The sequence below is a fragment of the Centropristis striata genome, chromosome 21 (genome assembly GCF_030273125.1).
Source record: "Centropristis striata isolate RG_2023a ecotype Rhode Island chromosome 21, C.striata_1.0, whole genome shotgun sequence".
In the NCBI taxonomy this organism is placed as follows: domain Eukaryota; kingdom Metazoa; phylum Chordata; class Actinopteri; order Perciformes; family Serranidae; genus Centropristis; species Centropristis striata.
The window spans coordinates 15,337,596-15,365,585 of NC_081537.1; the positions used below are offsets into that span (position 1 = coordinate 15,337,596).

The window sequence follows — 27,990 nt, forward strand, 5'->3', positions numbered from 1 at the left end:
TCCTTTATCTCTTTTAAACATTTAAAAACATTTTAAATATTCAGCATTTCTGTGCAGTATGCAGTTGGTTGTCGGGACCAGAAGGTGGCGCTGTGAATGTAGCAGCAAACTGCCGTTAAACAATAGTAGAACAAGAGATAGTTGCGGGAAAACTGAAGCGGATGGTTCCTGTGTTGATATCGTCAAAGTATAAGAAAACAAGGTAAATGTGTAAATATATACAAGTAGTCAGTGACATTTCAAGAACTGCGGTTGACGCTTTGACTCACATGTTAGTCTAGCGAAGTTTACGCGATTGTCTCAGTCTCAGTGTCATAAAGTCTGGAGGATTAGTTGTGTAACGTTATCCATCAAAAGAAATCACAACAGCTAGCCACCCCGAAGTTTAGCTGGTTGTTCTTATTAGGCTTCTGACACTGTACATTTAACATAAATCTGTCTTTTCTAGTGCCGGATATTGCCATTTAGGTTTAATTCTGCTAATTCTGCTTCATCACTTGTTTGCTGTTTGTAACGTGATACTACAATTCCGTTTTGTTTAGTTTTAGTTTAGTTTATTTTATTTTTTTTACTTCGAACATGTGCGAGTAACACAACAAAGTAACAAACAAATCCAATGAGAATTATAAAAACAACAATAGCAATATAGTCGAAACAAAAGCAATAATCTGAACGTAAAATGTCTGAAAAGGAGTAGGATGAAGCATATGCTAATTTAAACCTACCCCCCTCCACTACTCAATTAACATTTTTTCCCCTAAACATACATATTTACATAATACATATTTACAAAAAAATAGAAAATAAATAGATTAAATAAAGAAATACACAAATCATTTACAATGCCACCATTTTGGCACAAAACAATTTTCAGTAGACACAGCTAACGTTAAAAAGTTGTCATATTGGACTCAAACTAGAGATTTGTATTAATTAAGTATCTTATAAATATTTTTAACTAATTTAACTCTCAAATTATCTGTTTCCACTTAGCCAAGTAGACATAATATGCACAGCATGTAGGTACACCCAGTTTGAGCATGTCTCATAAGGCCCCCTAACTTCCCTTTTAGATAACACATCATAACTGGCTACCTGGATAACAATGCAATCTGTATGTACAGTGAATGAGGCATGACTTTAGTACACACAATTGTATTAACTTTATTGCAGCAGGGTCAGTGACTCATTATCACAGACTTGTTCAGAGTTGTTAATTCATTCAACAATAGGACATTTCAAAGTTATGGTGTGAATAATAAGTAAGTGATTATATAACCGTAACAAAGCAATACAAAAAAATCAACCTTTCCAGCTCTAGTTGGTAAGTTTTCTAAAAAATAAAGTTTTGTCATATTTGATGAAACTCACTTTATTCTAGTGCTTCTAATGGACTTTGAAAGAATCCGCCACGCCTGAATGAAAACAACCAATCTGAGCTGCGGGGCTCCTAATGCAGATGTCAATGGCTGCTCTGAACTGCCAAACCAGGCAATGCTGATCAAATAAGAATCAAGATTTTGTTACTGCGTTATCTATTTCTCACCTCAAATGTTTTTCAGAAATATATTTTTGTGTTCTGTTTAGCTGTAAGTTGAGAAAGTTGGCTCTGGGTGTAGGGCGATGCTCAGTTTTAGCTCGACTGTTTTCAACATTGTGGCTGGTTTACAGGTTTTCAAATTTTATGGCTAGACGGACGTTACGCTAAAATATGTTTTCATTTGAGGCAAGAAATAGGCAACAGAATCCTGATTAATATTTGATTAGTGCTGCCTGGTTTGACAGTTTGACCGCAGTCCACAGGCATTCATTGACATGATTGACAGCTGCATTATAGTAGAGACTCCTCAGCTGTGATCGATTGTTTCCCTCATGCCATTAGGTGCACTAGGAGGAGGCAAAGGAACAGGGTTTTTTTTTTATTTTATTTTTTTACACATTATCAGTTTGATGTACAATTGTCAGGATTCAGTGACAGATTAATCAAATATGACATGACTGTTTGTTTATTATGGTTACCAACTATACCTTTATTTCATCACTGACATACATTTCAGTGTCTATTTAGATATGTAAATCTATTGTTCAATTGATTATAGTCACATTAGAGTGTATAGTGTTCTCTAATATTTGCTGTTAGTCTTGAAAGCAGTGTTTTTTTGCCGCCTCTGAGTGTGGTCTGATTTTTATTTTTGGCTTTATAAAGTCACCATGAAAACCCCAATGGCTACTGATGTCAAAAAAGGGATCTCAGTCCTTTGGGAGACTCTGCAGTGTCCAATATGGTGAGTATTAGTTAAATCAATAAATTCAACAGCATTTGCATCATGTTAGTTTACTGATTTTATACTTTATTTCACCTGTAGCTTGGATTTAATGACTGCACCTGTATCGACTAAGTGTGACCATCAGTTTTGCAAGTAAATAAAGTTTCATTACTTCTCATTAAAGCAATTGATTTTTTCTACGTGCAATCACAAACAATATAAATGTTCTTCTTTTTCACCAGATTTTGTATGATGAAACTTTTGGACAACACCAAACAAAACAGGGCAACCTGTCCAGTGTGTAAAACCAAGATAACCAAAAGGTTGGACCAAATCAACCAGATGGCAATTAGACATTGATTGTTTTTCCATACTTGATCAATTATGAAATGTGTGTATTTTCAAAAAAATGTATATATCTATTTTTTATTCATACAGGAGCTTGCAGGAGAGCCCTGGGTTTCAGAGACTTGTAGCAGGATTGCAGGACATGATACAGGCATATGAGCATGACACTGGAATAAACTGTAAGACTATGTGACTTCATAAAATGACTAAATGACAGGCATTACATAATCTAATAACATTAATTGTAATGTTTCAGATTTCACTGGAATGGAACTACAGAAAGCAAACACAGGGTAAGGCATTTGAACATTTAAAATAATGTGAATGATTTTTACTTTTAATATTGGCTCACCTGTACCCTCATGATCTATACCTAGAGTCTCAGATGCTGAAGCTACTAAACAATGTCAAGATCCGTCATTTGGAGATACACCTGACAACGTTGAAAATGTTGACAATGATGATCTTTCAAGGTCTCACTCCTCGACTATAGCAGGTAAAATCTTGACACCTTGTTTGGAGGTGCATCTTTTCACCTCAAGTTAATTGGCAGATTGGCTTTAATTTAAAAGCTAGTAGTATTTTTCATTGCCAAATTGGGTTGTCTTTCAAAAGAGTAACTACTAACATCTATTTTTTTAGCCCAGAATGGATTTGCAAGACTCATGGGACTTGAAGACACAAGTCCTTTGATAACAGAAAATGAAGGCCTGGACAGTGGCCTAGGGGATGCTCTGCCAACATCTGACAGGAAAATGCACAGCCCTACAGATAATTTGGAAACAGAAATGTCAGAGGTTGAGGAAACACACAAAACTAGAGACATAATGAGGTTTCACAAATTGGAGAATACCTCCCATCGTCCATCAATAATTCCAGATGAGGTTGAACATCAGCCTTTAAGAAAGTCCTCAAGGAAGAAGCAGAAAAAGGATTTGAAGTCAGACAAGATTCTCAAGGAGAAACAGAAGAAAAGTCGAGAAAAAGTCGCTGAGTGGCTCATGAAGGTTCCAGCTGAAGGAAGTCTTGACTTGGAGAAACCAAACGAAGATGATTCTGACAGCTGTTCTTCTTCTTCAACGATAGATGTCCAGCAGTACAACAGTGATGTCCATTCTAAGAGGGAGGATCGTGCTAAAGCCCTTGAGGAGCAGGTGTTTGGGGCCGTCTACAAACGAGAGCGAAGAGGGAGCAGGATCCTCTCTCCTCCATTTAATGGGTTTATCAGTCCAACAACAAATAAAGAAACAAAAAAGGTTTCCAAAGTGAGGAAGAGTGCTCTCACTCCAGCTGATTTTGTCAAGAAAACAAGCTCTGAAGATAAAAGTGAAAGTGATGTGGAGGAAGAGCAACAAAGAATAGATGTAGTACATGATGCCAGCAGTGACTTTTTTAAAGACCAGATGGAGAAAAATGATATTGAAAAATATCAGGAAGAGTTAAACACCTTGCCAGAAACTGACAAAAATAATGGCAAAGATGAGGTTCCATGTCCTGTGCCTGATGTTGGACAACAGCTACCAGACAGAAAGTCAAACAAAAGGACCCGTAACATTCTGCAGCAGGTAGACAGTGATTTGCAAGAGCAAGCTAAGATTAGGTCAGAAAGTACTGAGCAAAAGAAAACTGACAAGAGAAAAGGTAAAAACATGAAGTCAGCAAAAGGAAAACCTGCCAAATTGGCAAAACCCCTGGTTCTGGTTGGAGTTCAAAATGCAGAAACCAGTCCCAAGACGATACCAAGGTCAAAAGAAGTCCAAGTTCATATTGAGAACTACCCCAGCAGCGAGGACCAAGAAGTCCCTGTCACAAGGAGCAACCGGAGAAGTAGAAGACTTCAAGTCTTCACAGAGGAAGTCCAGGAAGTTCACAAGAGAGAAAACTCGAAAGCCAAAAAAGTTGACAAAGACAGCAATGTTGGAAAGCAATCAGTTGAAGCTAAAGATGATGAAAGGCCACCACCTAAAAATGGAAACATGACAAAAGTGCCTGAAAGAAACGGATGTATTTATGATCAAGATTTAGGAGAAATAGAAAACATGGAGTCTGGTGAGAGAGCATCTTGTTTGACACCAACAGAAGATGTGAAAGAGTCTGTTGCTGAGGTACCAGATGCTGAAATTTTGTCTGAAGCTAGTGCTGCCTGTTGCATCACTGTGGTCCCAAGCTCTACAAGTCCAACTGAAGCAGCTGTGGTAGATGCAACACTGGAAAGTGACAATCCAACAAATCATCTCCCGAACAGTATGAATTTGGAAACATTCGCTCGCCAGACAAAATGTGTGGGACCAGAACATGATGAGGATAGGAATGACAGTGAACTGGACACTGAGCAACTGCTCAGGAGCTTCAAAGCCACTAAAAGGAAATCTTTCCATCTTGGAGGTCCTAATGTGAAAAGGATTCGTGGTCCGGACCAAGAAATATCTCACAGTGGCGATTCGGAGGAGAACCATAATGTTTGTTTTGGTGATAAATCTGCAAAAAATCTGCCAAACACAAAAGTGTTTGAACTCACCAACCAAGAGGCATTAAGGGATGACGAAAACTCATATTGCAGTGATTTGATATCCCCAACTAACTCACCCGCACCGACAAGAAAACCAGTTGTTGAGAAAGCAGAGCAAGTGGTGGTAGAAGCCTCGATCCCTGAGAGCAGCTGGTCGGGTCAGGACATTGCTGGTGGTTGCTGTGTCTCCAGGAATAGTGTCAGCAGCACTCTTCCTCCTAATACAGTGTCAAAACGCAACATCGAAAGTCCTCATCTTTCTGTTGTGCCTCAAGTAATAGATTCAGGGCTCTGCTTCGTAGCTGCAGAACACCAGGAGCTTAATGAACCCTTGAAGTGCTCTCAGATCACAGATAATCAGCTCCATGGTACCATGAGGGATGCTGGCAAAGGGAAGGAAATGAGAGACATTTTGGTGCACGATTCAACTCCTTCAGTCATCGTCGCCGAACAGTTTTTAAACACGGAGTCCTCGTTAACTCCAGATGGCCTTGGAATACCAGTTGTACAAATCATCCACGAATCAAAATCTTACAGCCATGGCAGTGGAGAGCTGAGCGCCCAATCCTCTATCAAGAGCATGAGCAGGAAGAGGGCACGAAGGCTCGAGTCTTCTTCCGAGTCAGACTGCAGTGAAGAGGAGTTACCAGCTTTGACAGAAATTTTTGGAAAAACAGCTCCTGCCCCGGCAGTGACAAAGCATCAAGGAGAAGCCAATGAATGTGAAGGTGCTACAGCTGGTGGAGAGCCAGAGTCCAGTCGCCCACCTGCGTGCCCCAGCCCGGACTTCATTGAGTCCAGCCAAGCATCTGTGGACTTATTTGGCACGCCAGATGAACGTAAGTTTATTCTCAGTAAGCGAAATAGCTTTGGTTTCAGGTTTGAAGCAGATTGAGCAGTACAATAAAGGCATGTTTTCCAATGCACGGTACAGCTCCCACTTTTGGTACCATGTCCTAAGTACACTAATACTAATATACCTAGTACTGTGAAACTGCCATGACATCACCATTTAACTTACTGAAAATTATTGAAGGAAACTAAACAGATGAACATAGGCAATGCATAGTCTTGTAGTCAAAGGATCAAGGGAATAAAAATAAAAAACTATGGTCACTATTGACAGAAATGGTGAATTGCGCAGGTTGATGCATGTCAGGTCAGTGACAATTCTCTGACCAATCAGTGGTCGGCAGTGTTTAGACTCCACTTTTTTGTATCAGTTCAGCACACTTGTAACCTTGACTGAGATGGTACTTAAAAGTACCAAGAACTATCCACAACTTTGGCCAATGGGAAACCAAAAAAGAGCAAGAGCTGAGTAGAGCTGAACAATGGAAATCATGCATTTTTGTCTTTTCTCATGTGATTAACCTACCAGAGCTTGCTCTGTTATTTCTCACTGTTAAAATGTGTGTGTCTGTTGGATGTGGGAGAAAAGAAAAATGTATTCTGAAGCATTTAGACACAAAGCAATCTGATTTCTTTTCCCTCTTCAGGTGACGTCCCAGTAAACAACATTGTTTCTTCACAACTTGAATCATCACAATTTTCAAGTGAAGTCCTTGTTACACAGGTAAATATAATTGTGTTCTCAATAACGTTTTATTCATAGTGTGCTATAGAAATACAACCCCTATTTTTGAAAAATGCCATGCAAGTCAGTTTATGAACAACCTTTGATTCTTGACATTTTCCATTAATTCTGACGCAGAGAATTTTAGGCCTGTCAGCTTGTTCAGCATTACCTGGTGGCATTGTGCTCCCAGTGATGCACTGTCCCGCTTCTCCCCATAGAGGGCAGCCCCTACACTTTTCCCAAACCAAACTGTCAGCTCCTGGATGACAGACTACCTCTCTCAGTAAAAAATGTCCCCCTCAGCAGCTTTCTAAATTGCATTTCATTTACGTTAGAGGAAACGCCGCCTAGGAGATGATTCTTGTTTTCTACCTCATCCATCTTCCAGCGCTCTCACTTTTATCTGTCGACTCTCTTTGACTGGGAGTTTAAGTTTCATGCCCTGGGGTTTAGAAGGGGCCCAGGATTACACACATCTGAGGCTACAGAGGTTTGGTATTATTGTGCTGCGTGTTACTGAGTCTGTTTAATCAATGCACTTGTGCTGTCAACTTAAAGGATGAATTTCAAAGTATTAGTCCAGTGAAGCTTTGAAACACACTTTTAAACTAAGAGACTCTGCTCTTCCAAACCAGCACCAGCTGAAAAAGCTGTTGTTCATTGATCTTAAATATTATATAATCTCCATTTTTTTTAAATCTTATTCCGTCATGTATTGTCACTGAGTGATGTCTGACTGAAAAGCAACCTTTCCCATCCAATAATACCTAACTGGCTTAGTGTTGCTCCTTCTTCACTGATTGACAGTTGTTGTTGTTTTTATACATAATCTGAAAAGACAAAGGATTATTCTCCCCTTTCAGCAAAAGCTAGAAATGCAGAAGGAGCTGGTGAGGTTGGAAAAGCTGATGGCTCTGGTGACGGAGGTGCTTCAGGAGAAGGAAGACAGTCCTGCAAAAGTCCCCACAACAACAAATCAGAGCAGCAAACCCACAGGTGAGCAGATAGATACTCGATTTCTATGGAATATATCATATCTCATGTACCCCAAACTTGGTCTTTCTTTTTAGTTAGTTTAGTGTTTGGTTTGTGCAAGTATTGAGAGCTGATGATTGTTTTGTGTCCCTAGGCCCCGACACTCTCCCGTGTGACCAGAACACAGGCCAAGGTTCAGACCGGTAAGTCAGCCACTGTGCTTCTAGGAGAACTGCATACAAGTTTCTATTTCCACTCAGGCATTTTTACTCTCTGCTGATATATTTTTTTCAGTTTTAACTAGGGGTGCACCGATTGCAATTTTCTGGCCGATCACCGATTTTTAAAAAGCCTGACCTGCCGATTCCAATTTAGGCCGATACAGATTTTTTTAGAACTCACAGCATAAACCTTCAATGTTTGAATCCTATTTTATTGAAAAACAATAACACAGCCGTATTTTTCTTTAACAAATAAAGGAAATCACAATATCTGAGGTAGTTAATAAAATATTGAACTTCAAATAAATAGCAACAATTTACAGGACAAACTAACAAAAGAACTGCAACCTCTCTGGATGACTGTTGTCACCCAGAGCACGCTCAGTATGCGTACGTGCAGAGGTGCTAGATAAGATCGGTTTAACGTAAAAGAATTGGCCGATCCCGCAAAATTGAGGAAATTCGGCCGGCCGATCAATCAGTGCACCGCTACTTTTAACAGGCTAGATTAAAATATAATTATGGTATTAATCTGTTTTGATATAGCACTTTTCTAACCAAAGTGATAAGGTGCTTTACAAGAAAATGACATGAAAATTCATCATCATTTGTGATCGTCACAGTCTTGTGATGTGCGTCATTTAGGAATTCGTGGTAATTGTCAGTTCCTACAAAGTGAAAAATAAAAATGGTAGACAATCATTAAAACTATTTAAAAAATGTTTGAAAGTTGTACAACTTTGGGCATAGAAGCTACATATGAGAAAACATAAAATAAGTAAATGAAACCGATATAAAATAATTAAGTATTTATGAGTATAAGTATTTATAATGAATAATTCAGTTGCATTACAATTTTATTCTGGGTTTTAAAATTGTTGGAAACATTTTGGACAACAAAATACATAGCATTCGTTTCGTAGTTTTTAGACACACATTTTTATTGTTGTTTTTTTTTTTCATTACAAGAACATTTATCAACAAAGTGCACTTAAATTCTCAGCAAATGCAAATAATAAAATAACAATCCAATAAAGCGATAATTATTATAATAAAGTAAATAGAAACTAAATGAAGAAGTAAATTCAATTTTATTAAAGAAAGAAAAAAGTCTAGGTCCTCCTCTCTGTGTCCTTTTACCACCTGCTGTTTTAGACGTTTTAATGCATAAATGTTGCACATATTATTTTTAGCAGATAAAAGTTAACTCAGGCCACAAACCCTGTGGAAAACATTTTTTTATATGGTTTTGAGAGTTTTGGGATTCAAAATAGGATAAGGAGCTCTCTATCCTGATCTCCTCGGGGAGCTTGTTCCATAGATATATATTGAAAGAAAATTTAATGAAAGTTGCAAGTAGCATCTTTTTATTAACATACATTTTGAATAGTTCATAATGATGATGATAATAAAGCAACAAAAAGCAACAAAAAAAACAAAGCAAAAAAACATGATTAATGCTGTTGTAGACATTTCTCTGGAAAATATAATTTGTAATACTTTATGGTTTTATAATGGCATAATTTCAGTTTGATTATATTTCTTTCTTTCTATTTTCTGTGGTGCAAGTAGAATGTAGAAATGAGAGTAATGATGTAATTTGATTGGCTTTTTACACTAGTCAGTTAATGTATCCTAGAAAGTAAAGATCCTAAGTTTTTATACTGTATGGTTTTAAGTCATAAGTAAACAGAGAAAAAAAGAACTTTGAGGACCTAAGCTAGTGAATCAGAAAAAGTATAAACCAGTGTTCATACAATAGGACATGTGTGCTTTATTTGAACTTCAGTGCTTAATCTTATTGGAGAAAACTAAATTGTTCCACTGAAACAACAGTTATAATGTCAACCACAGTCAAACTACAAGTATACGCTGCCTTGTCTTCTGTCTTAGACGAAAACGTCAAATCAAAATCAAATGAAATAGCATTTATTGTCATCATATAGTCAACTATACAACAAAATTGAGAGTGCCACTGCTCAAGGTGCATAGTTAAAGCGTTCATAACACAAAACAAACATGAGTAAAACATTTAAAAATATGTTAGAACACTGAGCTAAAACAAGGACAAAAACCAACAAGGGTGTGTGATGTAATAAATAAATAAATATAGAAATAAATAATGACCAATGAAAATGCTACACAAGTTATAGACGAGGTAGATAGTATGTCTTGCACATATTAATTGTATTGTCAGTTTTATTGCACATTTTGATTAATTTATCCTGTGTGGGTGTTGCAAGTTCTGAAAGAAACAAAACATGAGAGCTTGGTTGCAAACATTGAGTCAGTTTTTGCACAAAGCAGGAAGAGATTAAAGAAACTGACACGATCACATTGAAATGATTCTCAGGAGCTTGAAACCGGTTCTACATGATAACTTGTTACAGGCTGGCAATCCTTTGTATTCATCTGTCTGATAATGTGGTCATTGGAAATGACAGGAAAATTCATCATCATTTGTGATCGTCACAGTCTTGTGATGTGCGTCATTTAGGAATTTGTGGTAATTGTCAGTTCCTACGAAGTGCGTGTAGCTTTGGAACAATAGTTTGACATTTGGGGAAATACACTTCTCTTCTTCCTGGTGGAGAGTTAGATGAAAAGATCGATAACGCTCTCATGCCTGGCCATTAAATATGAAGCTGCGGCCGCTTTGGTCACTCGGCCAGATAAACAATTACCTGTGACAATCCTTAAAGTCAAACCTGCCTTCAGTAACGAATCTAATAAAATAATATCTGCTACAATGTGTTGTATTCCTCTCCTCCTCCGAGTGTATACATTGTTAATACATTTTAAATTGAGCCATATTTCAATACCGCCATATTAAGCAGAACAATAACTGGAGCAAGTGGCATGTAATTGGTCTCTTTCAGTCTGTAACTGAAGGAGAAAGTTAGTGAGTTTGTGTGTGTGTGTGTGTCTGTGTGTCTGTGTGTGTGTGTGTGTGTGTGTGTGTGTGTGTGTGTGTGTTGCTAGTCTCGTTCTGAGAGGGTGATGCATCTCAAGAGGACAGGCGGATAATCTCACTAATGAACCCAGAATCTGCTTATGCTGTGGAGAATAAAAAAGTCATTACTGACTGCATCTTATATGTCATTTAGAGCACTTAGAGGGAAACTTGTGTTGCCACAGTAATTTATCTCTCCCGCTTGACTGCTCCCCCCCCAGCCTCTCGCCTCGCAGGGTTCTAAGTGCTGTCCTCCAGGCGAGAGAGAGGGAGAGAGATGGAAAAAGACGGCAGACAAAAACAAGGAGGGCTTTAGCTGTACAACTTCTAAATTAAAAAGCAAATACTCTGTGAGTGCACTGGTGAAATTGGAAAGACTGGCTGCCGCTGGAGTGTATGACAAGTTTTCAATGAGCCATTATCACTTTGGTGCAGGTAATTTAAATGCAGGCACTACGTCTTTCAGTATTTCTGTGAGGAAATCAACTTTATTCGTACGAGTGATACAATAGCTTTTCTGCCGATACCGAGTTCTGATCCCACATGTACATTTTCCTACCTTATATACACCTACACATTGCAGTCAGGGAGTATAAGATCTGTGTTGTGTTTTTTATTGTCTTGGCTCTACTCCAGCATATTTAATTTGAAATTAAACAATGACTATGAGTTTAAATTGCTGCTATTCAGCTTTAGGAGCATATAATCTCCTTATTTAAGGACAATGCAGCAGGATAATCACCCTAAACATACGTATTTGGCTGAGTCAGTCACTTGACATTAAAGTTATTATGTGAGACTGAAGGCAGAAAGGCCCCTGAAATGAGAAACAAGTGAGTATGGCTGCAGTCCGAGCCTCACTGGAAAAGATTACAAGTATCTGCTGATGTTTGTGGATCGAAGACTTTAGACAATCATTGACTGCAAAGGATTTGGAACCAAATATTGGCTTTTTTTTCAAGTGTATGTTACCTTGACCTAAAACTGGCAGTTTTTGCTCATCTAATGTGGAAGCAAACACCTTAAAATCAAAGTTGAGAGTCAGTTTTTTAACTGCATAGTGGTGGTTATATTCTAAATAGTACTCAGTACCATTACTTTCTGACCTCACAGTATCCCGAGTGAAGCTACACTCATATTGGTAGGTCAAACCAGTTTACATATAATCTCTATAAACCTCTTATGAAGGCAGAATCTGTAAGCAATGGGACAAGATTTTGATATTGAAGTTTCAGCTTTCTGTCTATAATCCGAGCAGTATTGACCAATCACTTTTGAGCAGGCTTCGGTTGCATGCAGGTAAACAATCGGTGTGGAGAGCAATTAAGGTTGCGTGATTTGGGTTGAAATGCAATTTCAGAACCCATTGGCAATCGTCTGATGACAATTTAGCTTTTTGTTAGCTTTTTTTTTTTTAAAAAGGTTTTTATCTGCATTTGTATGTTTCTTAAACTCTAACTCCGTTCTCCATCTCATGTTTTGAATCAAAATGTAGAAAAAAAAGAGAAAAGTTTTGGTTTCTTGTTTCCAGATTGGTTCAGATATGTTTGACCTCTACTCATACCTTTCAATTTCTTGGATTCAAATGGTGTTTTCTAGTATTATCTATTGTTCTGTGTAATGTTGATGAAGAGAGGAATGTCCAATCTGTTGTAGCAGTAATGCTTGGATGGGATGTGTTTAAAAGCCCTTCATCTGTTCAAATGCAGACTTGAGACAACAGCAGCAGTCCACCTGCCCTTACAAAATACATGCATGATCACATTTAAATCCAGGTCAATATTAATGAAAGAAATAAGCCTTGACTTGTCCCAATATCTCTTGCAGATGAGCGCCAGACACCCTGCAGTAGCTTTGGTTCTTGAACCTACTGTCTACATTGTGTTATCTGATTTCCTTAAAAACTTACTGTGCATGTCTCCTCTGCAGGGAAGCTGCTCCAGAAGTCGAGCGAGAACCGAGCACAAGACAATCTGATGGCAAAGGGGTCGCCCAGCCCGGTGTGTCGAAGCATGGCGGCCCTGCAGAGACGGGTAAGGCTACCTGTGTAGGGAGTGAAACAAGCTGATTATGATGTTGTTCTATGAAAGATAAATGCATTTCAATCTCCCAGAAGCAGAAAGACACATTTTGAAACATTGTGTTAAGTATTTTTTTACAGATAAATCGGCCAGTTCAGCTTGATCATTCTCAGATATAGCCAATTCATGTTCAAAAGTGGAATATATTGCAATTAATTTTCTTTTTTCAAAAAGAACCACGGAAGCACTTTGTTATTTTAGATTTTTTTCAGAACATGTTAATTATGAAATGCTTTATCGTGAACTTACAATTAAAATTTTCGATTAAAGAGAATAGAAATTTTAATAATAGAAAAATAAAAAAAAAAGAAATCTGAAGCAGCCAAGAAAATTGCCTTTTTTTCTAGTCTTTTTTTTCATAGTCCAATAATTTTGCAAGTACAGATATAGAGGTCTTTACAGCCTCTGGAGAGAGTAGCTCCTTATTGCTTCTCAAATGTTTTCGTAAGGTTTAAAGAGAGTTTAAAAGGTTTGTGCAGTACATGATACTCTGACTGTTGGTTAATGAAGGTTAAGTCTGACAAAAACGTGTTTGAATAAAGATACAGAATTTCAACATAATAATAATGAGTTTGGTCTAACTGTTGCCAACTCTTTGCATTTGTTTTCTCCCTCTCTCTCTCTCTTCAGCAGTGCAGCACTCCACGCACACTGGGCCGAGTGTAAAAAGCACTGGAGCCTCTAGGACTCTTAATTCAAGTTCAACAGCCAAAACGTTGAAGAACAATGGTTCACCGTCAGAAGACAAAGAAAATAACACTCCACCGAGAGAGAGAAGCAAAGCCAAGATGGTGCTGGTGTCATCTGGGTTAGGCCCCAGCGAGCAGGTGCAGACTTGCCCATTCAGTCAATAAATGTGATTATTCAGCCGTGGCAAGATACACTAACTAATCAGAAGTTGTTGTCCTATAGAAAATGGTGAAAAAGTTTGCCAAGCAAGTTGGTGCCCACGTGGTTTCCCAGGTAACGGCGGAGGTGACCCATATCATAATGCACACAGGTATGCATCCTACTATCATTAGTGTTTAATTAAAGCTGCTATTTTAAATTCTACTTTAAGTCTTGTTTTTCCATGTTTTCTTCAGCCAGGATTTTTATTTTATTTCCAGAAGTACATTTTCTCTGTACATGTAGTTACAGCTTGTTTTGTGCGTCTTTAAAAGCGCTCCTAAGAGATAAGCTCTCTGTTTCTCCCTCACCCACGCACTCTCTCTCCTCCATTCATCCGCTTGTTGCTAATTACCCTCTCTGATAGATTATTTTTAATTTCAGAGCTCGCTGTCTCCAAAGCACCATATTAACTGTCACTGTTTAAGAAGCCTTATTTTAATGGCAGCTGTTTCCCGGGTAACCAAAAAATGGGAACGCCGGGACTCTTGATCTTTGTGGTTAAAGGTTGTAAAAGGAGCAAGAGGTGTCCCGTTCTAACCATTAGCATAAAATAATAATCATTTCAAATGAAGTTATGTTTGAGGCGCATCAATAACGCGCACTTGCCTGGAATACAAATCAACTGATAATCACTGTATTTCTTAGAGGAAGAATAACCCCCTGACCCTGCTGATCAGCCATGATTTGTCTCTGTGAAGCTATTAACTCTTTCAGGCTGTTTTTATTCCTGAACTGCTGGTGCAGTTTAAACGAGCTGTTCATGCACTATTCTTTATAAAACATAAGCACCAGGATTTACCTGAGAAATTAAAGTTTAAGTGGCATAAATGATAACATAGTAAAAAAGTAATTTCTGGGAAGAGTGGGCAATAGTTATAGCCTTACTGTGCTTTATTTTGCATTAAATTAAACTTTGCAGCTAACAGAATACAGATTTTGTTTTCCACAAATCATGGAAAGATAAAAATGAAATAGTATGGCTGGGTGATCAGTCTACTCTTATTTCTAAAATTTCTAGAACTGCAACTTGATACAATTTATTTTGTCTTCAACCCTCATTCCAAAAAAGGTGGTACACTGTGCAAAAAGTAAATAAAAACACATTGCATTAAAGTCAGAATGAGTGCATATATTTACACAAACAGAAGTTTCTATGTTTGAGCATCAGATATCTTTTCTTTGTAATGTATTCAATTAAATGTAGGTCGCAAATGTTTTGCAAATCAATGCATTGTGTTTTTGACAGCATCATCAGGATTGTACTTTATTTTTATTTATTATTTTTATTTATAATGTGTATATATATTGTGTGTGTGTGTGTTTGTATCACTTTTTTTGTGTGGGAGTGAAATGTTATTTTGTTCTTATCTTATCTTTTTTATATTATTTATTTAAATGCATCTAATAATAATAATAATAATAATAATAATAATATTTTTTTTATCTTTTTTACATTTGCTCTTTTGCTTCTCATTTATATTGTTATTTTAGAAGGTTGAATAAATACATGATCTTCTGTTCTTAATTATTTATTTATTATGTATTCACTGTTTTGAAATCAGGGTTTTATTGCCAATATAACATATTTAATCATGATATCAATACTGATGGTGAAAAGGATTTTTGCCACAATACATCAGCCTTCATTTCTAGTGTATGCATAAGGTTGACATCACAAACCAAGTCAGGACTTATAGAAGCGGTAGAATCCACAGATTCAATAACGCTTAAAATACAAGCTTCAAATCAAGGTGTGTTTATGAGCACACATGTATTGTTGCACATCTTAACACACGCCTGTTTCTTCCACCAGATGAACGACTGGTATGTGAGCGCACGCTGAAGTACTTCCTTGGCATCGCAGGCAGGAAGTGGGTGGTGAGCTTCCAGTGTAAGTCCTCCTGACTCACTTTATTGTCAAGCTCCATCACTGATGTGTTTACAACAATCACTCCAAATACAAAACAGCGTGATGTGAAGGGGCAGGCTGGAACAAAAGGAGTGTTACATAATACAGTAGCCACCAGAAAAGTGTTTTTGCTTCTAACAATAAGCTCATAAGTTTTTTGTTTTGTTTTTTCCCCTCTCCGCAGGGATTTCAGAGTGCTTCAAACTAAAGAAACTCTTAGATGAGGTATGCTCGCCTGCATGCTCCTTCATTCTGTGCACTGTGACTTTCTGTTAAGTCTTCGTTTGTGTCTATTTCGAATTAAGGCCGCATGATGAATCTCTGGCTGTGGTTCACTGTGATACCTCATAGATTATTTGTCATCCATTTGCTTTGGCAATCGCTGCATCTGGTTCTGTGCTATGTGAGTAAAATCCTTTGCCAGGCTTTGTTTAGCATAGCCATTAATTTAAAGCCATTTCTCCACCGTCCGGGGCCAGTTGATAAGCATTTATATGCATCATATATTGTATGAAGGGATGGACTCCATACAATTATAAGATGAACTCTGTCAGACTGACAAACTGTTTGGCGTGTTCCTAGGACCCTAAAAATAAATCATATTATATTAGCTGCCTGTCAGCCTACAATCAGTCTTTTTATAAAACCAGAATGAATAATTTCACTTCACTTATTTAAAAAGCTAAAAGCAACAGGAAAGGTTTCATACCATTGTGAGTGAGCTTCATGTGCGTACTTTCAATGTACTGAAATCATTCTGCTTTGTTTTTTCAACAGAGCGTCTTTGAAGTAAGAGGTGACGTTGTTAATGGACCCGACCACCAGGGCCCCATGAGAGCTCGAACCACTGAAGACAATAACGTGAGTCCCTCTTGCACCAAACAGGATGGCTATTATACAGTGTTTGATTAATCTAAATCCAGTTTCTACTAAGTTAAAAGCAAAAGTCAGTCCAAAAGGAATCTAACAGGGCCAGTGTATGACTCTATTCTTTCACCTACGCTATAGTGTTTTATTTCTGATCTCCATGTATTCATTCCTAATACTTTCAAATTAAAAAAAATGTGTAAAACGTTGTAAGATTAATTTAAATTAATTGTCCATGTAAATCAATTAAATACCTAATTTTTTACATAGTAGTATTTTGCAATATCATTGAATATTCATGACAAATTAGCAGCAATTCATAACATAGTCATCCTCTACTCCATTGTCTGTCCTATTTTATAGAGAATTGGGGTGGGGGGGGGCAGTGGATATTTAGGGGGAGATAGCAGGTCAACAGTAGATGCCACATAGAAGTGGGTGTACACCATCTGAAAGCTGTGAACCTGAAGATTAATTTCAGATGCAGCTCAAATCACTATCATAAATCTGTAATAAGAAATTATTAAAATAGATTGATTTTGTGTGAGTTTCCTAGTGTAGGAGTTATCTGTGTCCTTTTGAAACTAAATGGGACTTTCTGGCACTTAACTTTTGGTACTCAAACTGGCAAAAAATGTCCATTTCCAGAAAACATGACCTGGTTACTCAAGATAATGTAAAGACCTTGTCGTAAGCCGTTTCATGTAGGAGATTTACTAGAAGAAAAAAAGGGAGACAAGAAATGTTAAAAGCTTTATTTACGTTAAGGCTTTTTGACCAGAGTCGACCTTGGACAAATGCAATTACATAGTTTATTCTTACTCCACTAGACGACAAGGATGGCCATTAAAGAGTAATTTAACAGTTGGTAAAGCAAACTGAAAGCAGCATATACAGTATCTAGTGAAGAAGCTGCTCTCTTTCTCACAATATAAATGCTTTTAAGTCCATTGATTTCCAGCTCATCTGCCCTTTGGCCCACAGTCTTTTATCAGAATTACTTTTTTCTTTTCTGCGTGATCGACATCAGTTCATTCTTTCAGACTGTTTACACATTATGTACTGTAGATCTGGTGGAGAGTGACCCTCTTTTCAACACCCTAAACATGACAACAACAGTCTATGTTTCCTCCAGGAGTTTTTTTAGCAGCGGGGTAGAAAGGGTTTTGTTATATTTGGGTTCAAGTTAGGCTGATCACAGAGCGCTCAAACTCCCCGCCGGATCAACAAACTTTTTGTCGTTGTCGTTGCAAAAGTTAGAACCAGCGTTGAGGTTTGCACTGGCTGAGGTCGAGCTACAAACTCAAAGCTGACGTTCACTTTCTTCTTGTCTCATTTGTGATCTTATAAATTGTAAACTCATTAATTTCACTGCCCCATATGGGTATTTTTCAAGCTACTGTTCCTGTCATATGCTAAAATGCTGTTCTCGCTCTGTTGTTTATTTGGTTGTCATGACTTTGCGAGTGATTGACCTCCCGTCACTGTTTCATTTGCACTTCCTCAAAGCAGAGAGAGAGCGGATGACTTTTCGTTTGAGCTCAGTGGAGCGGACAGCTCCGCAGAGTCATGTAATTGCGACTTCATGACATTTCATAAAATTCTGAAGCAGCGGCTGCAATAACTTTGCAGACTGTGCAAAAAGAATATAATGGCAACTCTAACAGACATCTATGTTTCTAAAGAACTGCTTAATTTTCCTAACAAAGACACCCAAGGAAAGAAAAAAAACCCCAATTATTTCCTTCCTAGTTGTTTATGAAAGCACTATGCCCAACCACGAAGACCAGTCTGATTCCATGAAGAAAATCAAATAAAGCGTCCTAATAACAAGCAGCACTTGTACAGGTTTCCTCCTCTTGCACCAGCCTCTTAGCTCAGGCCCTGTTGTAAAAAAGCTCATGGTAATTTTCCTGTTGGTGTAAGGCCAGCAGGACCCGGTTCTGTTGCCACTGAGGGGGAAAATTAGAAATGGCTAGATGTCATGTTGGCCGTATCGCTGCCTTTGAAGAACCTCCGCTAATTGAATTAGCTGGTAATTTCAGGCTTATTTAAGTGGCTTCATCGCAGCGCCAGCACTGTGATGAAGCCAGACAGATTGTCCAGTTCATACTCACTTTCTGTCACCTGCACCACTGTGACAAACAGACTAACAGATGAAATGGAGTGCCAGGACTCAGAGTCTGTCACCAGAATGTTGATGTGCGTTTGTGCATGTGCGCGTGTGCGTGTGTGTGTGTGTCACATCTCACACACACACACACACACACACACACACACACACACCCTATACCTAATACCTCCTGAAGGACATTTGATGTTGTCTAAATTAAAAATCTGTAACAGAAACACTTTTTCATCTCACTGAGCACCTCTGGCTAATGATCATTATGGACGGACAGAGAGGTGTGAGAAATTAGTATTTCCCTCTCCAGGAGCTTGGACATTTATCTTCCCAACGCTTCAATTCAGCCACAAACGAAACCGCACATTTCCTTTCCGTAGTTACCATGGTTCAAGGAAGCGGTTTTACATTCCCATTTCATGCAGGCTTATTGACCCTGAGTGCAATAAAACAATGTGCCCCCGGTGTTGGGCAGGCCGTTTTTCTTTGCGTGCTTAAAGCGTGATATTACCTCTGTGAAGGTGGTTCTAATATGCTCTTTTCTGTTTGACCCATCCCTGCATTTACAGTATTACAGTGCAAGCAAAAAAGGAACAAAATTTTCTGAAAACCTGTTTTTCTTCCTCAAAATTGCAAGATATGCTTTGTGAAGTGTTTTAGAAGAGCTCAGAAGCATACTCAGATACAGAGTATTATTGAACAATGCCTGAAGGTTAAATTCACTGAATAAATATCGTTTTGCTCGACTGTATAATACTGCAGACATCTTACAGCAGATTATGTTATCCTTACTTTGTATCTTCTTTTTCTCTTTAGTTGCTCATGAAGGGCTACAATATCTGCTTCCAAGGACCTTTTACAGACATGACTACAGGTAAATCACTTCAGCAACATACAGTGGTGGAGTCTTTTTCTTTTCACACGGCTTTGCACTTCATGCCACTACATTTCAGAGGGAAATATTGCTACTTTTTACTTCACTTACTGTTTGACTGCTTTAATTACTATACAAATAAAGATTTCAGAAGTCAAAACACACAAAAAGCTTAGAAAATATGATGCTTAATTAATTATACTATCTGACATCTGAAACCATTAGGCAACGTTTAATTATTTAGATAATCAAAAAAATGTTTTAACACTTTTGAGGTTGTTAGAAGTTTGTTATTGTGATTACAATTGTGATTTTTTTTCCCAAACCAAACAATCAGTCAATAAATGGAAAAAATTATCAACCAAAAATTTCATAGTTAAAATAATAATTTTCTAATAGCTCAAAATTAGTTCCACTTCAACCAACTACAACAGTAAAATCCTGCTTTGTTCTTCCATGCCACTACATATCAGAGGGAAATATTGCACTTTTTACTTCACTACAATTGTCTGACAGCTTTTGTTGCTTTACAAATAAAAAAAAATAGGAGTAAAAATACAAAAAGCATATCAAATATAATGCTTTGTCATAAATTAAACTATCCAACAGTTTATATAAGTACATCTGAAACTATTAGTCAACTTTCAGTTCAGTTTATCAGTTGATCAATGTAGAAAATAATCAACCATTATTTCATAGTGAAAATAATTATCTAATAGTTCAAAATGAGTTCCACCTCAACCAACTACAACAGTAAAATCCTACTTTTACAACAGTAAAGCCAGTAAAAGTACGCCAGATGATGTAAGCTCTGTGCACTGCAGCCTGAAGATAGACTGGGTCATGTTTTCTTCTAATTCGAGCAGAATACCACCATTTTTTTCAGCCTAATAAAAAAACAGAGCAGGCGATATTGGTAGCAACTACGGTGAACTTGTTGGTGTACCTCGATTTAAGCAGCATCTTTGCACAGTTTAACCAGGTCTGTGAATGCTGCTAGACAGATTTTACAATGTTTGGACTCAGTCAGGACAGCTGTTAACCCATTTTTGGAGCTCTCCAACCTTCGAGCATAAGTGGAGTAGGCAGTAACGATATCTGAACACAAGTGGTCATCTGGGGACGCTGATAGACACAGGTGTGAACATCGACGTGTCTTGTCTGTCCACTCGTGTTTGCATCATCGAAACACATTTTAAAAATTAAAGTAAACAGGTCTGGAAAACACAGCACTCAAACACCACAGGAATTGCAGCACCTAGATAAGTTCTCTTATTACTGACCACAGAAACAAGGATTTTCAATTTAATTTGCATATGTCTTCAAAGACTGCAAAAAAGGTGTTTTCTTTTTCATAGAACTGTTTTCTTTTTCCAGCCGCTGTCATGCTGTTTGCATTGTTCTGTTTTCTCAATGCAGAATTACTTTGCTCAGCTGCACTTATTTAGTTTTATTGATGTCTGTGTCCTGCAGGACTCTGATAGACACCCGCCTTTCTTTTAAAGAGAAGAGGGAAAAAAATAACAATAAAAAGAAGGAGAGTAAAAGCGTCTCACAGAGGTTTTGACTGACGCAGTTTGAAGCATGCGCTGTTTTTTTAACCCCTTGTCATTTTGGCACCGCAGAACAATGACAAGTGTTTCCAGAGTGTCGGAGTATGGATACGGACTCAGGAGTTGTGTGAGACATTTTTGGTGCCGTGTTGTCATAATGCACAGCAGTTGCTATGGTGTCAGTTAGCTACCTGGTTTATTAATAAAAGAAGATGGAAATAAGCCTTCAGTCCTGGTTGAATCACGCCATTTGCATTTTTGTCGATGTCATTGTGCAATCATTTGCATAAAGTCGTGTCAGTTGCAGCAAGGGAGAAATCACCTAAAGCCATATGAAATAATGATCAAAACTATCACAAACTGTACAGGAGCATCATATAGCCTATTTAAAGTAAGAAGGTGAAAAAACAAATTAATTTGATAAGGGAGGGAGACAATTTTGCTGAATTAGACCCAGTTTGTTTTTCCAGCATTTTTATGCTTTATTGGGATAATGATAGCTGGAGAGAGACAGGAGAGACAGATGAGAGAGAGGGAGGTCAAAAAATTAGGGATGTTGTCTAAAATGCAAATAAAACAATGTAATAGTTTGATAAATAGACTGCACTTAAATAGTGCTTTTCTAGTCTTTGCGAACACTCAAATTGATTTACACTACAGACGACGCTCATTCACACACACATTCATACCATAGGCTACTCTAAACAGTGCCACCTGCCACCATCAGGAATTCATTCACACACCGATGAATGCAGCATCGGGAGAAATACTGAGCAATTTGGGGTTCAGTATCTTGCCCAAGGATACTTCAGGTCAGGGTTCAAACCACGACCTTCTGATCAGTGGGTGACCACTCTACCACCTGAGCCACAGCCCACCCCGCTAATTTCTCTCACATAAATTTAGTTGAAAACAGTACAGAGACAGTGTATTTTATGTTCAAACTGATAAACCTTTGTTTTGTAAATGTACAGGTACATCTCAATAAATTAGAATATAATAGTAAAGTTTATTTATGTCAGTAATTCAATTCAAAAGGTGTAAATAACACATTATAAAGATCCATTACACACAGAATGAAACTTTTCACGTCTTCATTTAATTAATTTCTTCTAATTATAATAAATATGGCTTACATTTAATGAAGACCTAAAATTCAGTGTTTTAAAAATGTGAATATTACAAAAGACATATTACATACTTTAAAGAAAAGTATGTTTAATATGGAAATGTTGGCCTCTGAAAAGTATGTCCATCTATATGACTCAATACTTAGTAACTTCTATTTGACTTGAACTACTGGAAATGGACTTTTCCATGATATTCTAATTTATGAGATCCACACTCAATCTACACACTGAATTCTGAATTTCTGCATTCTGTTTTTATTTACCTTTGTAAGTAAGGGGACCCGTGCCGTTGGTGGAAAATAAGGAGCAATGATGCTGAAGCGCTCAACCATAGTTGTATAGTCCTGCTGCTACAATTTATGCATGATCCTAATTTTGCTCTTATGGTTTAAACTGTTAATAATCTCTGAGTTCAAGTTGTAGCAGCAGAGCTTCGTTGCCCTTCACACAAAGTACTTTTCTGCCTTCCAGAATGGAATGAATGGACACAAAGCTCCTGGGTAAAGGTCTTTGGGGGCACATTGCTTAAAAACCCACAAGGCAGCATTCTTTGGTTTCCTTCTTCCTGGGGCTCTTAAAGTGCTTCTGCTGCATCCTCCCACCGCCTGTCGGATCGATGGAGCTTTGCTAATGGGTCGACATCTGCTAGCTAGCGTGAGGAGTTTAAAGACTTTCTCTTACATGGCACAAACATGAGGATGGAGTCTGTTTTCTTCAGCCCTACAGGATTTCATCCATTATTTAATTGCTTGTGTTTGTGTACGTTAAAAGATGAGGTTTCCTCCAATGTGCACAGCAAGTAGATTGAGGTTTTCCTGTTGAGTGTTACAGCAACAAACAAGGGAATCTTTACTTTTTTGGTGTCTTATATGATATTGAAATACAAAAAGACCTTTACAAACCAAGTTAAATGTGTCTTGACTGATGAGCAAGATGCACATATTGATTTGAGTGAAGACTTAAGTATTGACCTGTTTTTCATCCTTCCGATCAAAGAGTCTGCTCGGTATTCCCTTGGGGTTAAAACAGAAAGAATCACATTCAGGTGTGACCAAGGATACTTATCAAACAGGGTTTTGCCAAAACTGTCAACATTCACAGCCAACTATGTGTGTTTGTGTGTTTATTGTAGATGAAATGGAGTGGATGGTGGAGCTCTGTGGAGCAGCTGTCATTAAAGATCCTCTTCTCCTCGACAGTAAACAGGTAAGATCGTCCAAATTGAAAAATCTAATTTAAAAAAAGTCACATTTGTCTGGATTATTTCAGGTTTATGCTGTAAAAATGCTGTTTTGAAAAGCAGATCAGTTGTATTAGAGGATTGCAGATGAGTGATTTACAAAAAGAACAAAAGGAGGGCAGTCTCTTGTATAACTATTAAATGATAACATGCCCATCAGCCTCAGCTGTACTTAATTTGAACACTGTTTAAGGTTGCAAAGGGGTGGGAAATGCCCGGTTAATTTCCCGAAAGTTTCCATGGGAAGTTAAGCTGTGGAATTTCTGAAATATTCCAGATCTGAATTTTCCATGGGAATTTGGGGTTGGTAATTATGGAGATTTATGGGAATTAATGGGGATTATCTGGAAATTTGGGGGTAATTTAAACTAACTGTACCATGTCCAAACATAAATGGAAACATTTTGTTTTGTCATTAGCAGACATCCAAGCAAAAATTTTGCAATAAAAAAACATTTCAACAGATTTATTTGTAAGTTAATTTATCAACCTTTAATTATTTCATTGAACAACAAAAACATAAATGTTGAGTAAAATACTCATCCCCAGACCCCACCCATTAAGAAAATTGTAACATTCACAAACAAATGAAACATTGACGTTTATTCTCAGTTTATTCCCATTTATTCCGATAAATTTCTTTTAATTCCCATGGAAAGTTTCAAATTTCCAGGATTTTTCCAACATTAATACTGTCTGATACTCTACCTACTTAGCACTGTCTTTGTGAACATGTTAGCAGCCCAACAGCGATGCTAACAAGGTTATATATAGCCTTATAACAGTATATGTTCCCTCTAACTCATGTATTATGAGCAATAAAAGCAAACTTTTACCTGCAGGGACTCTGTGGCAGTCAGTAAAGTGCATGCCTCTATTAAACATTTCTCTGACTCACAAAGCTGCAGCCTCCGTAACGTCTATCTTTTGCCTCCTGGGTTTGATATTTATTTAAAATGTATTTAAAGAGAATCATGATTCATTCAAGTGTCACATTACAAATAATAAAGATTGAGTAATGCTAAAATTACCCTAGATCCAATAACCACAACAGTCTAATCATCAAGCCTTCAGCCAGGAAGGTTCAGCCAAGAGATTGTATGTTGCTCAAAGATAATGTTACAGGCAGAGGTGGAAATATATATACTTTTTCCAATTTAGCTGCATATGAATATATATGTCATGTTCTACTCATTGCTAAGAAGCTCATTTCTTTCTTTCCGTTGTGCAGAAGTCCCATCAGCTGGTCATTGTACAGGCAGGATCAGAGTCGCCGTCATCCACACACAGCAGTGAGTCTAAAGTTTCATTTTCATCTAACTCACTTTCAATTTGTAGTTATTTTCACTTATTTTCATTCACTCTTACACGCATACGTGTACAGAGTTCATAGATATAGACACAGGAAAAGCTAGAGCCAGTTACATCATGCCGACTGGGGGTTCAAGGCTGGAACAAGCACAGGGTATCCGTGGGGTCTTAAAAAGTCTTAAAGTGTCAAAAATCCAATAATTTGAATTTAAGGCCTTAAATTGTCTTATATTATCTTATATAATGTCATAAATATGATTTTGAAAGGTCTTAAATATCTATTAACGTTACTTTTATTTAAAACAAATGCACAAACTTCAGTCTCGCTTTTAAATATTACGATTTTTGAGGACGCTATAACATAACTACATAACAGAACTGAGTACCAGGTCAGAAGCACAACCAACTAGTGTGAGTCGCCGTCATCAAGTCTATTGTTCGCTCGTATTTGGACAGTTGACACAGCATCAGCACTTACCCAAAGACACCAAGGAGAGGCTATTTCTAAAAAAGGAAGATTTATTGAAGGCGTCCTGCTCGACGTAGTCGGAGTGTTCAAGTGTCCATTAAAGAAGCAGAGGGTAAGCAAATTGCTCATGCTTTCAATCTTCGCAGATTTCCATTTTGTTCACTTAAAAATTGCATTAAACTATTAAAAAGTAAATGCAAAAAAACCTTTAACGACAGATTTATCTTGATATAAAAGAAAAGGCAGATAATATGTTGTCTGTTTCAGCCAGCCATTGCAGAGAAGTTCTTCTCTCTTAGAAAATAGGCTTTCACATGTTTTATTGTTATGTAGAAAAGCAAGTTTACTGTTGACTGTAATTATGTTTGGGTCCCAGTGTTACGCTAACAATCATTAGAGAAAGCAGCTCCATTTTTTTTAATGTGGGTGAAGCTATTCAGAGATCTAATTTAAGACTACAATTATAATTGTCTATTTTTGTAGACTGATCTAGCTCACTAAATTAAAATAATTTAAAAACTTGTCATCATTTCACAAAATCTTCATGTTTGGGTTAAAAAGATCCGACAAAAAAAAGTATTGTCCCAAGTTTCAACACCTAAACTAAACATTAATTTCCAATATGCGTCACTAGTTAAAATCTTATTTAAGGTCAGATTTCTGATCAGAATATGCCGTCCCGAGTGTACGGCCCCGCAAGTAGAGCCATTCTGGCTGGTGAGCATGTCTGTGCACCTGTCTGTCCATTAGTGCACATATTTGAATGCATTTGTGGCTGAGAGAGGACCAGTTGGAGAGTGACAGAACGGTGAAATGGCAGATGCTGCCAGCCAAAATGAGACAGGTTCCCCAACAAGAGCGTGGGGAGTGACTTGCCAGGAAAGAGAGTGTGAAGGATGTTAGGCAGCAGAGAAATGGCCAAGAGAAAATGTCAGATCGGAGCCGGGGGAAATGTCAAAACAAGTTGGCCACAGAAGAGAGAGGCTGCCACAGCACGAGGAGAGCTGACAGTTTGAAACAGAGAGGGAGCAAGTGGGTCTGACTCCCCTCTCTCCCTCCCTCCTCACTCCTCCTGGCATCCTAATTTGCACTGCTACATATTTAATGTAGCTTTTCCTCTTCCACGTCCTCTGGCACTCATAGCCCAGGTAATCGAGTAGCCCATCACCCTCCCCTTCCCTATCTCCCTTTATCCTCTTCTTCTGCACCATTGATTGAAATCACAGACGTCTCCCTTTTCCTCTCAACCGTCCTCTGATGTAATGGAAATGTGTGAATATATGCGCACGTTTTACAAGACAGACTCTGGACATGTCAGGTCAGCTTTTTGCCTTTTAAAAGAATCTGTGAAGAACTGTTTCTCAGGTGAAATGTACAGTTTGAACACTGCTTTCTGGTTCTTAACTGATCGTTGCTAATGTAAAATCAGTGTTAAAGCATTACATTTATGTATGTAAATGTAGGTAGTTTATATAAATGTTTCAGGTAAAGATGTCAACTTTGAAGGTTACTGTAATTTATCAGTGATAAACCTGATTAATGCCATTTTGAGATCATTTGCATTCGCCAATGCCTGAACTCACAAGGGTGATTATTTATTTATTTTTTATTATAATCTTTCACTGAGCTCCAACTCCAGGCAAGGTCAGGACATTATTTTTTTTATTTTATTATTAAAGTTTTTGCAAAGTTTTGTTTTTAAGTTACCTGTGGATATTTATTTTCTTGGTTTTTCTTTTGTATTTAAAATGAATGCACAGCAGACAGAGTGCAGGTCTGCTAAAGCAAACATACAAATTAGGCATTAAAACAACATGATATCAGTATTTTATATCTGGCATCAATCATTGAAAAACCCATATTGGTCTATGATTTATATGTAAATGATATCCAAACAATTTAAAAAACAGATGGCTGCAGTGAAAACGTGTGACAGGAGGGGTCAAAAATAGTTTATTATTTATAAAGTGGAAGTCCCCATAATAAATCAATTTAATAAATAAAATTAAAAAAATAAATTATAATATTAATGACAATGGTGACGATGACAATATAAAATTTGATTGTCAAAATAAAACACAGGGAAAAAATAGACAAACAAATGAAATAATGCAGCAGTAAAAAATAATATAAAAAATGGAAAGACACTTGATTTGAATGAAATTTAAAGTAATTTATTATTACTACATTATTGATGTTATAAACACCATGTACTAAATGTAATTATTTAAAAAATATGTCAGAAGAAGAATGAATTTTAGAAGATGTTGGCATACAAAGGGGAAGGAACATATTTATACACATGTCAGATAAAAATGTATATTACTGTTACTGATAGACTGTTGAGTTGTACTTTAGGAAGATGTACAAATATTTGTGTTGTACCTGAATAGGATTTTGACATTTGCAGACTGACTTTAAAACCCTTCTGCTCAACAGGTCTCTCTAAACAAGCAACTGTGGTGACACGTGGTTGGCTGTTGGATACCGTGGCAACTTACAGTCTTCAAAACTACAACAAGTACGCAACATGAGCTGAAGTGCATTAAACCCACAACTCCTGTTTTTTAATGTCCAGTACAGTATCTAAACTGTCCTTCATCTGTTTTATTGACAAAGCTGTATGTGTTGTGTTTGCATGATGTTCTGTATATAAAGTTTAATCTACGGAAGATACTTGAATTGAGT

The 27,990-nt window shown here is 37.4% G+C and overlaps 1 protein-coding gene across 2 annotated transcripts; it reads left to right on the plus strand.

Moving 5' to 3' along the window:
- The first annotated feature begins 79 nt into the window (after window positions 1-79).
- On the plus strand, window positions 80-27,978 carry LOC131960127 (breast cancer type 1 susceptibility protein homolog). 2 transcript variants are annotated; one of them, XM_059325371.1, is made up of 21 exons: window positions 80-202; window positions 2,207-2,285; window positions 2,367-2,420; window positions 2,510-2,590; window positions 2,706-2,794; window positions 2,872-2,908; window positions 2,993-3,111; window positions 3,258-5,963; window positions 6,624-6,700; window positions 7,567-7,699; window positions 7,833-7,881; window positions 12,782-12,885; window positions 13,564-13,760; window positions 13,846-13,933; window positions 15,638-15,715; window positions 15,918-15,958; window positions 16,511-16,594; window positions 19,542-19,599; window positions 23,415-23,488; window positions 24,754-24,814; window positions 27,742-27,978. In XM_059325371.1, exons 2-21 carry the CDS (start codon window positions 2,212-2,214, stop codon window positions 27,834-27,836), a joined length of 4,299 nt encoding a protein of 1,432 aa, XP_059181354.1. In that variant the 5' UTR covers window positions 80-202; window positions 2,207-2,211; the 3' UTR covers window positions 27,837-27,978. The 2 variants fall into 2 exon arrangements, with proteins under 2 accessions (XP_059181354.1, XP_059181355.1); XM_059325372.1 differs by having other exon boundaries at window positions 13,567-13,760.
- The last annotated feature ends 12 nt before the right edge of the window (window positions 27,979-27,990 follow it).